At 37.4% G+C, this 14,234-nt stretch overlaps 1 protein-coding gene, 1 long non-coding RNA gene and 1 other non-coding gene across 4 annotated transcripts; 1 reads left to right on the top strand and 2 right to left on the bottom strand.

Annotated features, from left to right (window-relative positions):
* Window positions 1–168: 168 nt before the first annotated feature.
* pstpip2 (proline-serine-threonine phosphatase interacting protein 2) lies at window positions 169–10,115 on the bottom strand. 2 transcript variants are annotated; one of them, XM_069514135.1, is made up of 15 exons: window positions 9,879–10,115; window positions 8,529–8,687; window positions 7,493–7,593; window positions 6,177–6,251; window positions 5,384–5,418; window positions 5,191–5,297; window positions 4,781–4,843; window positions 4,115–4,213; window positions 3,771–3,816; window positions 3,296–3,375; window positions 3,118–3,216; window positions 2,488–2,584; window positions 2,072–2,156; window positions 1,955–1,992; window positions 169–1,323 (listed from the first exon to the last, which is right to left on the bottom strand). In XM_069514135.1, exons 2-15 carry the CDS (start codon window positions 8,559–8,561, stop codon window positions 1,268–1,270), a joined length of 1,014 nt encoding a protein of 337 aa, XP_069370236.1. In that variant the 5' UTR covers window positions 8,562–8,687; window positions 9,879–10,115; the 3' UTR covers window positions 169–1,267. The 2 variants fall into 2 exon arrangements, with proteins under 2 accessions (XP_069370236.1, XP_069370235.1); XM_069514134.1 differs by having other exon boundaries at window positions 9,940–10,102.
* Window positions 10,116–10,452: 337 nt separating this feature from the next.
* Window positions 10,453–12,644, top strand: LOC138405455 (uncharacterized). Its single transcript, XR_011239193.1, has 2 exons — window positions 10,453–11,967; window positions 12,063–12,644. It is a non-coding gene; the product is annotated as an uncharacterized lncRNA (long non-coding RNA).
* A 1,214-nt stretch (window positions 12,645–13,858) lies between these two features.
* trnas-gcu (transfer RNA serine (anticodon GCU)) lies at window positions 13,859–13,940 on the bottom strand. Its single transcript has one exon. It is a non-coding gene; the product is annotated as a tRNA-Ser (tRNA).
* Between the last annotated feature and the right edge of the window lie 294 nt (window positions 13,941–14,234).

The following is a 14,234-nucleotide window of genomic DNA, read 5'->3' as shown; positions in this document are numbered from 1 at the left end:
CAAAGAGACAGAGCCTCACATTGTGCTCAGGTGAGAAGGTGTCCCGTACAATGGGGGCAGAATTAAGAGTCAGCTGCAGCTAGAATATGTGTAACTTACTAAGTATCATGCACCAGATGAAGTTTGATGAACTGTTGCCACATTCAATTATGAAAAAAACAGCTCATCTTATTTAGATCCCTCTTTATTCCTCCAGTTTTAAATGTTCTCACAGTTTGTTACACACAACCATGAAATCACAAACAATCCTCCTCCAGTATCCAGAGAATATTGTGCGTCCTCATCACACGTATGCACAATAATTACTTAAATGTTACTGTAGATCATAGACCTTCTTACAATGGAACAGGGTCTATGTGAAAGATTTGAACTGGAACATGGTCTGTAGTATTTCATACTACGAGTATCCAGGTTCAACTCAGCTGACACTGCAAGCAAATGACACAGTATCTCATTTTGTGAATCTCTAAAATTTGAGGCAAAAAAAATTCACAAAAGAACAGATTAGATGCATCTTCACAGAGGACAGAGCCGGGTGACGATGAATGGGCTCTACATCTGAAGAGCAGGACGTTCTCATTGAGTTGATACAGAGATTTGTTCAACGTCACTGTTTTAAAGGTCCAGTGTGTAAGATTTAGGTGAAAGGGAACTATCGGTAGAAATTTAAAGTAGAATAATTCTCATGATGTTTTCAGAAAAGGCCCTTTATATTTAAATATTTTATATTTACATCGAGGGGACCCTCTCTCCGGAGGCCGCCATGTTTTTTACATTAGTCCAGACTGGACAAACTAATCACCTTTTTAACTTTTTATGACAATAAAAGGCTACCACATTTTCTTTTTCATGTTTGGAAGGGGAGGGTGAGGTGAGGGGTGTTCAGCTGCAACATGAAATTTCAACACTAGATATCACAAAATTCTACACACTGTACCTTTAAGTTTCTTTATGAGCTCATTCGTTTCCGTTTCATTGCACAAAACATTTTAGCCAGTTTTGATTATAAAAACACACAAAAAATCCCTAAAATGAAACAAATTTACTGTTTATAACACAGCGAAATGCGTTTAAAATACCAGATAACCTCAAATCAGCCGTGTATTTGTACACAGTTATGACACTCGTTTTCCACCTGGTAAGAAATTATCTTCACAGGAAAGCACAAAGGAGGAAGTAGAAAGACGTAGATAAACTTAATGTCACAATGTGACAAAGCTCCAGCTCTGCACAGGACACACAGTAACTGCTGCAGCGTATCTGTGGGTCAGTACTGGATAACACTGTAGCTTGCATCCTGCACTGTTGAGTAGATTATATCATCTGGAATCAAAGCACAGATCAGTCGCACTGCACTTCATTATGAAAAGCAGAATCGTGCAGCAACAATTCAGTTCATGATAAAGTCTCACGCTTCTATCTCTCCACTGAAATGACCTTTCTGTGTATTCACACTGACACAGGAATGAAGATTTGTGAATTATTCTTTGGGGGATCTGGGAAAATGTCAACAAATACCTGACAAAAGTGATACAAATTCCTGAGTCTGCTACTTTTTTTCACGGAAGCTGTGTTTTAGTCTTCGCTCATAAATGTATTTTCACATCAGTTACACCAATCGAAATGAGACTGATACAAAAGTTTCCAAATTTTTTAGCAACTGTGGTGGATTCCATTGTCTTAGGATATATATTCTTTTCATAAAGATGAAAGCAATGCTACATGTACTGGTTTTAAATGTTAGTGGAAAGGAGGTTAACCTGGATGATTCTCTACTTGCATCTATAGAGAACAAAGTGGGAATGTCGTGACACCCTACCCCCACCCCCACCCCCACTGTGGTTTGCAGACATGCAGCATCATCATCTCACCCTTTTCCAACTAAACCTCCTCCGCTACTTTATCATAGCAAGCAACACAGAATATTCATTTAAAGAAATGAACAGAAACATACCTTCTCTGCTGTGTGTTGGATCAGGTAACGGCCCTCTCCTGCAAATTCCCAAAACAAGGAACACAATAAGAACAGAGGAATACTAACAGCCTCTTCTAGAGCCCTTCAGCTGTTTACCTGGTGATTGGTGGAGGCAGTCGAGAGGGTGGGGCTCCACTGGGAGACTTCTGACTGCTGTAGAAGTTCTCATACGAAACCGGAGCTGTTGGAGAGAACAACTGATACTGGTCACCCTCTCTATTTTTCATATGATCTGCAGAAGATGTCCAGACTTTGTCCAGAGAGGAACTCCTACGCATGCAGCACACGACCAGAGATTGTCCGTGTGAGATGCATGTTCTCTTGTTGCAACCACTTGCTCGCTGTGAATTCTCAGGACAATTATTGGCTCTGTGCAATGCTTGTTACAACCAAATCGGACATGTGCATTCACACATTTCATGTTTAGAAGAATTCAGGCTTGCAGTGCAGGTGTGAAAGCTGAGTTCATGTGTACTCTGGTGCATCATTAGCGACTATTCTCGCATTCGTACCTGGTGGTTTATCACCGGTCCGCCGGAGGTTTACAAAGTGTTCGATATCTTCCCAGACGTCACACTGCTCTAGCGATTTTCTCACTTCTTCATACAGCTGTTTGCACATAACACAAGAAGAAGGAGAGTGAAAACATGATCAGAGCTCAGTTAAAAAGTCGTCTACATTCTCATAACAACATTTTGTTTTCTTTTTAGGATCCCAGTTGCCTGTGTACATCCATCTGGCATTTAGTAACATTAGAATTCATTTACCGTCATTTTTGTATCAGCCTGACAAATGGACAACCAGTATTTACTTTTAGCTCCTTTTTTGGTCTCCACCAGCTCCTGAGGGAAACATGTGGCTCTTAAGCTTCTAAATGCTTCACCAGCCAGTTGCTAGAAGTGTCTGTTTGGTGCGAGGCAGGAAGTGGACAATGGGTTTGTTATCTGTACTTTCTTCACGTAGAAATTAATATTTGATATCACCAAAAACAAGGAGCTAAAAGATGCTAAAATTAAATTTGTTAAAAATAAAAAAATGTATAACATTTCTCTCAGGATTAGTGACGATGAGCGACCCCTTTCACCTTATGCATACTGGTTTGATCCACTGCTCAATGTACTTATTGATAATGGCAGCTTTACCTCGTCACTGGTCACACACAGCTGGGAGAGCTGGTTTAGATGAGTCCACACCGTGTTTCTCAGAAAGTTGATTCGCTCCATAGATTGTTTTTCAAACATCTGTCATGGAAAAGTTTCAGCTTCTATGATGCAGGTTATGTTTAACACTTGAATAAACTTGAATCTTCCACAGTCTTACCTCACAGGCCTTCACATGTTCCTTCAGCCATTCGTCCCTGACCTTCCCCATTGTGGTCACATTCTGCTGGTATAACCTGTCTGTCAATCAAACACACACATCAGTATTACTAGTATAAATATGATATAAATACCCAAACTGATTATTATTACTCTTATTAAATATCCAAATCAGACTGGTTTTGTGTGTTAGAATCTAAGAGAGACCCTCACTCATCACTATCAATGTATGGGCCTGAAGATGGCACTAAACAAAGAGGAGGAAAAACTTAAGGGATCACCAAAATAAGTAGGATTCATCCTTTAGGGAACATGAATGTCTGTGTCCTTACACTGATACCTCAACCAGTACGAGCGCTCGCTGCCAAAGGCGACTGAGGCCAAACTGTCGAGCAGTGAGCCAGTTTGGATAAAGTCCAGTCCACCCATCCCAAAATGCACCCTGCCCATTATGAAGCAGTTTTTTTTAAACTTACCTGCTTCCTCTGAGTTCTGCTTTGCTTGCTGCGCTTTTGAGTAGAGCTGAAGGATGAAGAACACGTGAGCACTAAGTCTTCATCAGTTCAAAGTCCAACACATCACAACCAACAAAAACAGAAAACACTGCTCATAGGCTCTCATCATGGACTGTATTATTAGATGGATGACATGACAGCTCACTAAAAATGAAGCCAAAGCATCTAAAAAGAAAAAGTCAACATTCATGTCTAATATATTTTTGTCAAAGATGGTTTGTGTTATTTCAGCTAGTTCTTAACACACTGATTTAATTTGACCGTAAGTATTTCATGCTTCTTCAGAACATATTTTAATACTGTACCTTCTCCATGTGCTTAGTGTTGTTAGTGTTGGTGTTTCGATTCACATTCTGATCAGCTTCTTCTTTATCTCGGCACTTCTGCTCATACGTCTTCTTTGACTGAGGACAACACCTCAGTTAGTGTGGGAATGTTTTAATGCATCATCATCATGAAATGTTAATTCTCTGCTGCTGCACAGCCTCTATCTTCCTGTCACAGATACATTTTATTCTCATTTGAATAGAGCCCCACATGTATTTCTTCTTTTGACTGTTTTTGTCATGGTGTCAAACGATGTCCTTTAGTTCACTTCCCAGACCGCTCGACTCCACTTCCTCCACCAAAGAGGAAGAACAGAGATGAGGGATAAGCCTGCGCCTCATTGTCACTGTGGTCTCACCACAACTGAAACTCGTCTGACACAGGCACAAATCTACTGGTGTCCAGTGTCACTGTTTATAAAAGTCTTCTGGTTTTCTCTTGCATTACACAACCAAGCTTGGTTCTATTCAAATATAGATAACAGGATGATTTGACTTGGGTTTGGCATGTCAATCAATATGTGGTCTCCATGATTGATAAGCTGATCTTATCAACATCACAGATCAAAAAGTGCCCTTGTGCTAATTTATTTCACATTGAATTTATATTATTAAACTCTGTGTGACCTTTGCATTATTACTTACATCCATTGTCTTCTTGAACTGTGAAGACTTCTGTTTGTGCAAAGCATCGATCTGTTGTTCAGTCTGAAATCACAAGGTAGAATTTAGTCCCCAACTCATCAGGCACTTTATCACCATGTTGTAAACAGAAATGTTTTGCAGACTTTAAAGTTTAAAGGAATATTTGTTGTGGTTTAGTAACTGAATAAAGATCAAGTCACCAAATAATATTTATTTTGATTCACAAAATCTAGATCAGCACCAAAATCCATTTCACAAAAATGTTGAAAATCTCACAATGTTAAACAAAATGAAAAATAAAATCTGTACACGAAATTAAAAAAAAAGGTTTTGCATTATCTTAATATACAAAAGCAGACAAACCGCAATAAAAACATAACATCGTTAGAGGCGATAATAAACTCACCAACCTTTTTCCTCACTTCTTTTTGCTTTTCTCTGAATTCCTCCAGTTTCTTGGCCTCCTCCTTCATGCTCTGTGCCAGTTGTAGGTGTGATAGACTCACATGTTCAGTCTCTGCAGGGAAGACAAATTAACTAAAACAAACTCTATGAGTAAATAATAGTGGCTGAATTAAGGACTCAAAAATGTTAAGCACTTACGTAATTTGAACACATCCAGCGATCTTTTCAATGTGCTATGAGAGCAAAAGGAATATAAATTATCCAGGGATTTTATATGTAAAACAATCTCTGACCTTTTAATACTCACTAAACCATGCATGAAGAAAAATGTGTTTGTTACCCCCAGGACATTATCTGACACCTGGCTTTTGATTGACTACCGGTTTTTATTGAGGAAACACAGTAACTTCTGTCTTTTCTCTCATGTAGTTTATAAATATTTAAGTCTCCAAACTCATTTACAGAAACAATTTAGAAGTTTAATTCACACAAAAATCACAGAATGTGCAACAAAAAAACCCAACAGACAAAACACAGAAGACTAATAGATGACTATTGTTTGATCAACTAAATAAATACAAATGTAATAATATAATAAATTGTCTTTGGTTGTCCCACCCTCCCCCACAAGTCTTCATTTCACTTCCTATTTGAATTCTTTTTAACAGAAACAAAGCCACAAAGATCATGTGACCACTTAGAGAAAGGGAACTAGAGTGATAAAAAAAAAACGGCTGACCGGCTAAAAGATATATTCAGTGCAATCTGCAAACTGATGCAGTCTTTATTTCCACATTTTAACAGGAGTGAAATGTATTCTTCATGTGGTGACCAGACTCTAACTTTACTTTAATCTGTTCTATTGCATCGCTGCAAACAAATTTAAAGGGAGCAAGTCAGTTCTGCAGGCAAAGATTTCCTTGTCTCACTCTACAAAAGGCAGTAGGGTTCCAACCCATATTAACAGCATCTGAACATGGAGGATCCTTACTTCATCTCATTGTGTCCACAAACCTTCTTGGACAAACCAAGGAGATCTTTGGCGTATTTCTCTTCAATTGAAGCCCTGGAAAATGAATTCAGCAGTGAGTGTGGTGTGCAAGCAAATACAATACACACAGATCATATACAAACTTACAACTGATAAACTGCAAATGAATTTACATGAAAAACTGCACTGATATGTGATATGTAATATTTTACTACTAGTTTGCATATGGGCACACTGGTCATTCACCAGTGGATACTTTTAGAAAGAAACATTATAAATGTGTTTGTTAACTGATAAGTTAAAAGACAGGAGCTCAATGATGTTGACATGATGCTATGACTAGTGTGTGCTGCCATAAAACACACACACACACACACACACACACACACAGTCCTAATGTAAGACTGAATGACAATGAGCTTTCATCATTTCTCAGAGAGATTTAAATGCAATTAAACAATTACACAAAAACAACCTGCTTCCTGGTAGAGGCATTATGGGAAAAGACAAACAGGAAATAACTGCTTTGACCGAGTTTACACTTAAAGACCCAAAATTCCTGCGTCTGCATGTTCAAAGCTCCTCAGGGACGTTTTATATCTATACAGTTTATACAGTTATACAGTTTGTGTATGAAGGAGAGAGGATAGAATAATGATACAAATGTCAAACTCCACTATGAGATCATATCTTAATGATGCTTCATAGTGTACTATTTGTTATGAAAGGCTCGGAGCAACAGCACTGTAGGTTAGAAACTCTTTTCATTCATATTGTCTACCATGGTGCAGTCGTGTATCTTCAATTTCTATTACAATTAAATTAAATTTTAAGTACAATGTTAGGCACAAATCATATTAGATTTTTACTTTACTGAGGTGCATGTAAAAATATAGCTTTTGAAGCTTTGGCAATCAATTTTCATGTGGAATCTAATAGAACAGAATTCACATTAGTGCTTCTTGTGGTTGTCAGGAGACTGCACCACTGAAACCTTTTAGAAAATATAAGCAAAAAAATGTTGACCACTCAAACGTTCCACAATGTGCTTTGTAATAAACTCGATTCAGATTCAACTTCTCTAATCAATCTGTTATTCCTGCTGTTAATGTCACCATGAAGTTTACAACCAGTCCTTCAATTAGACTCATTATGTTCACATCTGCAGCCTTGACTTCAAACTTGTGACCATCTGTACTGCGGCATAATTCAACGTATGACAACTATACAGCTCGTACCCTCACTACCACCTTTAATCAGTAGTTGAAGAATAAGCATCCACAGATTTTGACATCTTTTCATACAGAGATCGTTACCTGGCCTTCAGGAAGTCCTCCACCTCCTTGCACGTTCTCTTGCCATCATTGAGATACTGAATGATGACATCATATCCTCCAGTGCAGGTCAGGTCCGAGTTCTGTCAATAAGATAAAGACCAATAGTCTGTTCAACTTGTTATAAAAACAGATACTTGTTTAGATGAATACTCTATAACCACTTTACTTACGAACAGTGCCTTACACACATATAGTAAACAGACAGTTTGTGCAGATCCTTGCTACACAACTGCTTCGAACACTGTTTCCTGATTGAAACCCAGTTGTTAGACTGGCGGACTCAGCTTTGGTCTAACTTCACACGACGCACAGACAGACATAAACGCTTAGACAGACATAAACGCTTAGACATTAGGATCTTTCATAGTGAGTGTAAATTGATGTTTTGAACTGCACGTCTCCATAATTAAGGTATAAACTCCGACTAACAGCCTACAATCATCCAAACCATGTGAATTTCAAAATCTGTAGGTTATTGACTTTCTGTCTGGTTCTGGTTATTTACTTGAGTATCTTTATTTATGTTACTTATTAAGTGCAGCACTTAAGAAGATATTGTACTTTTTACTCTACTACATCCATCTTGCAGCTAGTCACTTTGCAAATTATGATTTTACATACAGGACATACTATGCAATGTTACAGATTGAGGTACCTTAACACATGTAAAAGATAAAGTTTGCTCCATTCTAACAAACTAAACCAGTAATATGCTACTTTCACATTAATTCATATACATATATAATGGCTGACATCTAATATGTAAAAGTAATGTTGCTTTTTTTCTTTACACACTTTAAATACAATTACATTTGTTCAACTGTAAATGCAGTTGTAAAAATGCAGTACTTTACTTGTGCCTGAGTATTCTTACAATTTGAAAAAGGTACTTCTACTTCAATAATGGATCTGAACACATTTTTTCCTCCGTGAAATTTAATGATAAACTGAAAAGTTATCATTAAACATGATGATTAACAAATCAACTCAAAGCACAGGATTAAATATAACTCACCCAGAAGAAATCTTTGAAGTGCAGGTTTTTCATGGCGGATAAACGAAGCAGTCCTGTGGTTTCTGCAGCTCTGACTCAAAGCGACTTTCTTCTTCTTTGCCGCAGGTCAAACCCACGCATGCGCACTGATGGTGACCACAATCACTCCTGCACGTGCACCTTGTTTACAGCCATGTATGGAAGATTGAATGTGTTAATAGTCCATTTTTATTTATACGGGACATTTCATTCCACAGAGGCAGCGGCCACTAAACCATGGGATTTAAAAGTAAGACATAAATAATAGGATTGGGTTAAAATATATATATATATATATATATATATATATATATATATATATATATAAATTAAACAGAATAAAAACAATTAAAGAAGTTGTAATAAAGACAAAGGACAAGATATACAATAATAGGAGGATTCATTAGAAACATAAAAAATAATATGAATACAAATAAAAGCAATCAAAAGAAGTTGTAATAAAGAGAAAACAAAGGAAGACATAAATTAATGGGAGGATTGGGTTAAAAATAAATTCGCAGCAATTTTGAGTTTTTATGCAGTAAAAAAAACCCACTGCTACCAGTGTCTCATTTTGAAAAACATCTGTGATTGTAAATATTCTGAATCATTTCTATAATATCTTTTTATTCTTGTTTTTTTTTTTTTTTTAACTTTATGGGCATTTGTCACTAATTTCTGACATTTTATTTATATTTATTTAAAATAAAGTAATAGTTTAATGCTGAACAGCCATTGTGTGTGTTTAGATCCAAGCTGGTCCTTGCAGTTAATAATTTTAGTACCACAATCAATTTAGCTCATTTGCTAAGAGTTAGCTTGTTACTGTTAGAAATGTTTTAAACATTGTTTGATTGTTTAAAAACGTTTAAAAACTTTTTTAAAACAGTTTGACTGTGCTCCCCTCTGGTGGATGATGAAGGAACGCACATTGTAAAGGTTTCCCACACAGTCACATGAATTCAGACAGTCACATGTATTCAGACAGATATAATCAGAAATGAGAGAAAGAAAACAAAAATAGGAAAAAAAACAAAAGCAGATAAAAGAAATCTAACACAAAGCAAAAATATTTTAAAAAATGATTTTGAGTACAAGTGTAGTACAAGTACAGTATTATTGTATATTACTGTATAATTCTTGCTGATGCTATTATTACATATACTGGTCAGTTTATAATGAGATCATATCTTAGAGTGTGAAATTATAATGTTAGTAGTAGAGTAAAAAGAATATTTCCATCAAAGTAGCTTGGTTCCTGAGCATTATTTAGGTGAAGTACAAATACCTTAAATTTGTGAATAAGTGCAGTTTTAGAGTAAAAGTATTTACCTTTCCCTGCTCTTGAATCTAAATGAGCTCAGTCATAAACCTGGGTATGGTTTTACTTTACCTTTGGCAATAAAGTTTTCTGCCCATTTAAATCAGGAGCTCAAACATTTGGTGAATTAAATCTGGATTAAATGAATGGATTAATGAAATCACTGCCGTCAGTTTAATCTTGATTTGATCACAGAGATTGGATCTGACTAACTCTGCTCTGCCACGTCATCAATGTCAGAAACCTGCACTGTATCAATATTTAAGAACCCTCCCGTAGACACACACACACACTTTGTGGTTTCCTGTTCCACGTCAGACACATTTTGAGGAAGATATTTTCCACACAACAACAACAACAGAAACTTTGCTGACGTATTGTTCAAACTATTACATGGCTAATAAATAAACATTAATAATGTAGGTACGGTCGCACTGACAAGAATATTCATGGTTTATTTACACACTCTCTCTCTCTGTGTCTCTCTCTTTCTCTTTCCCTCTCTCTCTCTCTCTCTCTCTGCGTCTCTCTCTTTCGCTTTCCCTTTCTCTCTCTCTCTCTCTCTCTCTCTCTCTCTTTCTCTCTCTGTATAGACGTTCCTTTTACAGTAAACAGGAACATAACTGTGCTCAAAAAAGACAGCATTTACGTAAGTTATATATGAAGAGTGACTTGAACTTTACTTATTACTATTTGATGTTTTATTCTTACTTCTCCACATTTCATTTTATTCCTCTACTATACAGTTACTTATCACATTACATACTTAGATGTCATGAATTAAATATATTACATTAGGTTGATGAAATACAAAACAGTGTCTATGTCTAAGCCTGAGGTGTTTTAGGGCACATGACTTACTGTAAGTGACGGTGTTTTGTTACATCACATGTTTGTGATGTGTTTAGCAGTTACGCCACAGTGAGATATCCTGTCTGGGTTCCTCAGATGGTTTCAGTTTTGAAAATAGTTTAAGATTCGGATGTCAACTTGTTATGTTTCTAATGAATGATCAAATCATAAAAATCTTTAGACCGATTTAAAAATATACATATATATATATATTAGTTAAAACTACAGTGTTCTCTTCCTCAGACTGATGTAATGTTACGCTGGTGGTTTCAGATCACATGAGCAAGTTAGTTCCTTGTTCCTTGTTCAGAGAGAGGCAGACAGCTGTGGGACAAGCTTTAACATGTCCACCATGCCTTTACTGTCCATGTTGCTGAGACGTCATGTGTGATTCCTCCCCAGAGGCACGCACACACATTCAGTATAATATTTGTACATTACAGCCCCTTTTAAGTCACTGCCTTGGAGTGTGTACTTTACATCACAGGAGGTGTCACATGAATGAAATGTCTCTTTGTGTTGAATAAATAGTCAGTGAGGGTCATTTTTAAAACTTGTATAACACTGTCCTCTTTATGAAATTATGGCTGTAAATTCAACCCACGTGTCTGAATATCTTTCCGTCACTATCTCCCCATCAGGTCAAACAATCAGTAACTAGTGCTGCTGAGAACTGTAGCTGAGCCTCGGAAAACTGCTCAGCAAAAAGCAACACCTCATTTCTGTGTGTTAGTTCCTTGTTCCACGTGTCACATCACAGTTGGTTTCGTTGTTATTGACACTTTCCATTAAGTCAGATCACTTAAACTCGGTTTTTTGTATCCTAAATTCCTAATTCAGTGTCTTAACCTGTGAAGACCTTTAATTCTTACGTGATCTGCCCACATGATCGTGTCTATGTTGATCAAAATTAAAGAAGACAAGTACAAGTACAAAGTGAACAAAAGGCAAAATAATTCATGTAATGCTTTTGATTAAAGGTTTCCGAAAACAATATAGTAAAGAGAGCAGCGTAGCTAGGACTGGGAGGAACTTGGCAGTGACTGCAGGGGATTCCTCTGTTGTAAACCTGCGTCACCACCAGTATTTAAGCCTGCCTGCTATCAATAGTTCAAACCTGTTCCTTCTTGTCGAGCAACAACCACAGAGCTTTCTAAGCGCAAACAGGAAGAGAAAGACTGAGACTTTAAAGTACACTTCTTCTCTTCTCCCTCGCAGACAGACGCATTATGGCAATGGCTGACCAAGGTGAGTATCAAAGAACTTTAACTTTCGTTAATCAAGCTTCATTTATCGTTTGATCATTGATTCATGGAATCATTCATTGTGTCCTCTACCCACAGATCCCAGCGCTATTGTTGCTTACTGTGCTCTCGAGCTTCGCCAAGTCGGAGATGAGCTTTACTGGAGATACAGGCTGCTGAAAATCCTGATCAGGAACTACAAGACTGTGACTGAGATCAAATGAGACACGGAGATGATGGACGTCAACATGAATTGAGAATTACTCAAGTCATAGGTATCCGGAAATTTAAAAAAAAAAGAGTCTTGATTCCAGACTCACCGCAGGTGGCAAAATGGTGGCTCTCACGTGGGATGTACATAAGCTTGCGGAAACAATCCGAATGGAGTCGCTGGACGTGATCCGTCAATGGACTCTAGCTCAGCTTTGCGGGATGCTGCTGATCCACGGACACTCACACATTCAACTTGGACCAGGAAGGAACAGCTGGATGAAGTTAACCATTGAAGATTGACACATGTCCTCTGTACATTTGACTGTATATGTGGAAAGTCATGCATGTCATGTTCTCTAAGGCTGTCACATTATGTTTACTGTGACTCCAGTAGCCTATTGCCTTCAAAAATCTTCCTCATGTTTTTACCATGGAAGGTGTTTCACAACAATAAATATATATAGATCAGTCCTGTCCCTTGTGTCATGTGTGGCTGTGGTTGTTAACAGCTTCAGGCCAGTTAATGAAAATAATTGTAATCACATTTTCTTGCAGAGAGTTAGAAAGCTGATACCACTCTTCTGTCTGTACGGTAAATATTAAGCTGGAGCCAGCGACCAGGTAGCTCAGTGTGCCTGTACAGATATATTGGTGAGGACCATTATGAACCTGGACCTTACAGATATTTTGGGAAAAATTAGGTAATTTTCATAGGGCTGTTTCATAAAATAATCTTACTGATGTTTTTAAGAGTGTGTTTCATTTAAATTGTATGAATTGTTGTTTTTATTACCCGAGAATGAACCCGACATATATAAATACTTTATATTTACATTGGGAGCAGGTCCTCTCTCCGTTTTTTTTCAATAGTTTTAATGACAACTGAAGTCTACCACAGGTTCTCTTTTATGTTTGGAAGGGGAGGGTGAGGTGAGGGGTATTCAGCTGCAACATGCAAAGTCACCACTAGATGTCACTAGATTCCACATATTGCCCTTGATTTTAGGGTTAGAATTAAGGTTTAGGTTAGGCTTTTATTTTTGGTGGTTACAGTTAGGGTAAGGGGCTAGGGAATGTATAATGCCAATTAGTGTCCTCACCACGATAGAATATCAAGAATGTGTGTGTATGTATATCTATAAACACACACACATACACACACAAACACACACACACACACACACACACACACACACACCTCTCTATCTAGTGAGGACACTTATTGACATAATACGTAATACTTACCCTAACCAGGTCCTAACCCTCCATCTGCCAATTGCGTTTGTGAGGGCCAGACAACAATGATGGTATTAAACCACAATTGGCCTTCAACAATAGATAGAGCTATGCAAATACACTCACACTCACACACACACATATATATATGTGTGTGTAGTGAACATTAAATCGTTTCAGTACAGCACAAAGTCAGTTAAACTAAGGGGATGGATAACACTAAGTCCTTTAAACTTCAGGGACATAAATCTGTCCATTTGGTTTTAAGTCCAGCTTTGTTTCCACTGTTTGTCTTACAAGTCACAGGTGCTTGTAAATGTGGCTGAGTTTCCAGAATGAACTAACTGAAGCAGCTGCACGTTTCAGATGTTAATTCCACTGTGGAACAATCAGACAAACAAATGGAGATTGAGACGGAGATACTGTAAACAAACAAAGATTAACCCCGACGAGGATGGGATTCGAACCCACGCGTGCAGAGCACAATGGATTAGCAGTCCATCGCCTTAACCACTCGGCCACCTCGTCCTATTTTCCATTAGTCCTATTTAAGAAATTCGAAAACACTGCATGATGGACATTAAAATATTGACAGATAATGTTTTGTCTGACATACATGGAAATCTTCCATTTAAAGTATTGTTGATTGTATAATGCTACTTTTTTAAGTTTAACTTATTAGGCCAATTATTTTATTCATCAGGATTCTAAAACATCCTGTCTGTTTTGTCCATCTGAGAATCTCACACTCTCAGCCTCACACACATGCACGTCTCTCTAACCAAGTCAGTTAGACTTCAGGGATATCTATCTGTCCATTTA

The sequence above is a fragment of the Paralichthys olivaceus genome, chromosome 18, assembly GCF_024713975.1.
Source record: "Paralichthys olivaceus isolate ysfri-2021 chromosome 18, ASM2471397v2, whole genome shotgun sequence".
NCBI lineage: Eukaryota > Metazoa > Chordata > Actinopteri > Pleuronectiformes > Paralichthyidae > Paralichthys > Paralichthys olivaceus.
Note: the sequence above shows the minus strand (reverse complement) of the source record. Positions and strands in the feature narration are given on the sequence as shown.

Bases quoted from the DNA above. Each gene is read 5' to 3' on its own strand.
- pstpip2 (XM_069514135.1), bottom strand. From the start codon at position 8,561: ATGAAAAACCTGCACTTCAAAGATTTCTTCTGG. The intron at 5,419-6,176 runs GTAAGGATCCTC...TTGCTCTCATAG, and splicing joins TGTGGACACAATGAGATGAA to CACATTGAAAAGATCGCTGG. The intron at 2,585-3,117 runs GTAAAGCTGCCA...ATGTGCAAACAG, and splicing joins TGTGTGTGACCAGTGACGAG to CTGTATGAAGAAGTGAGAAA.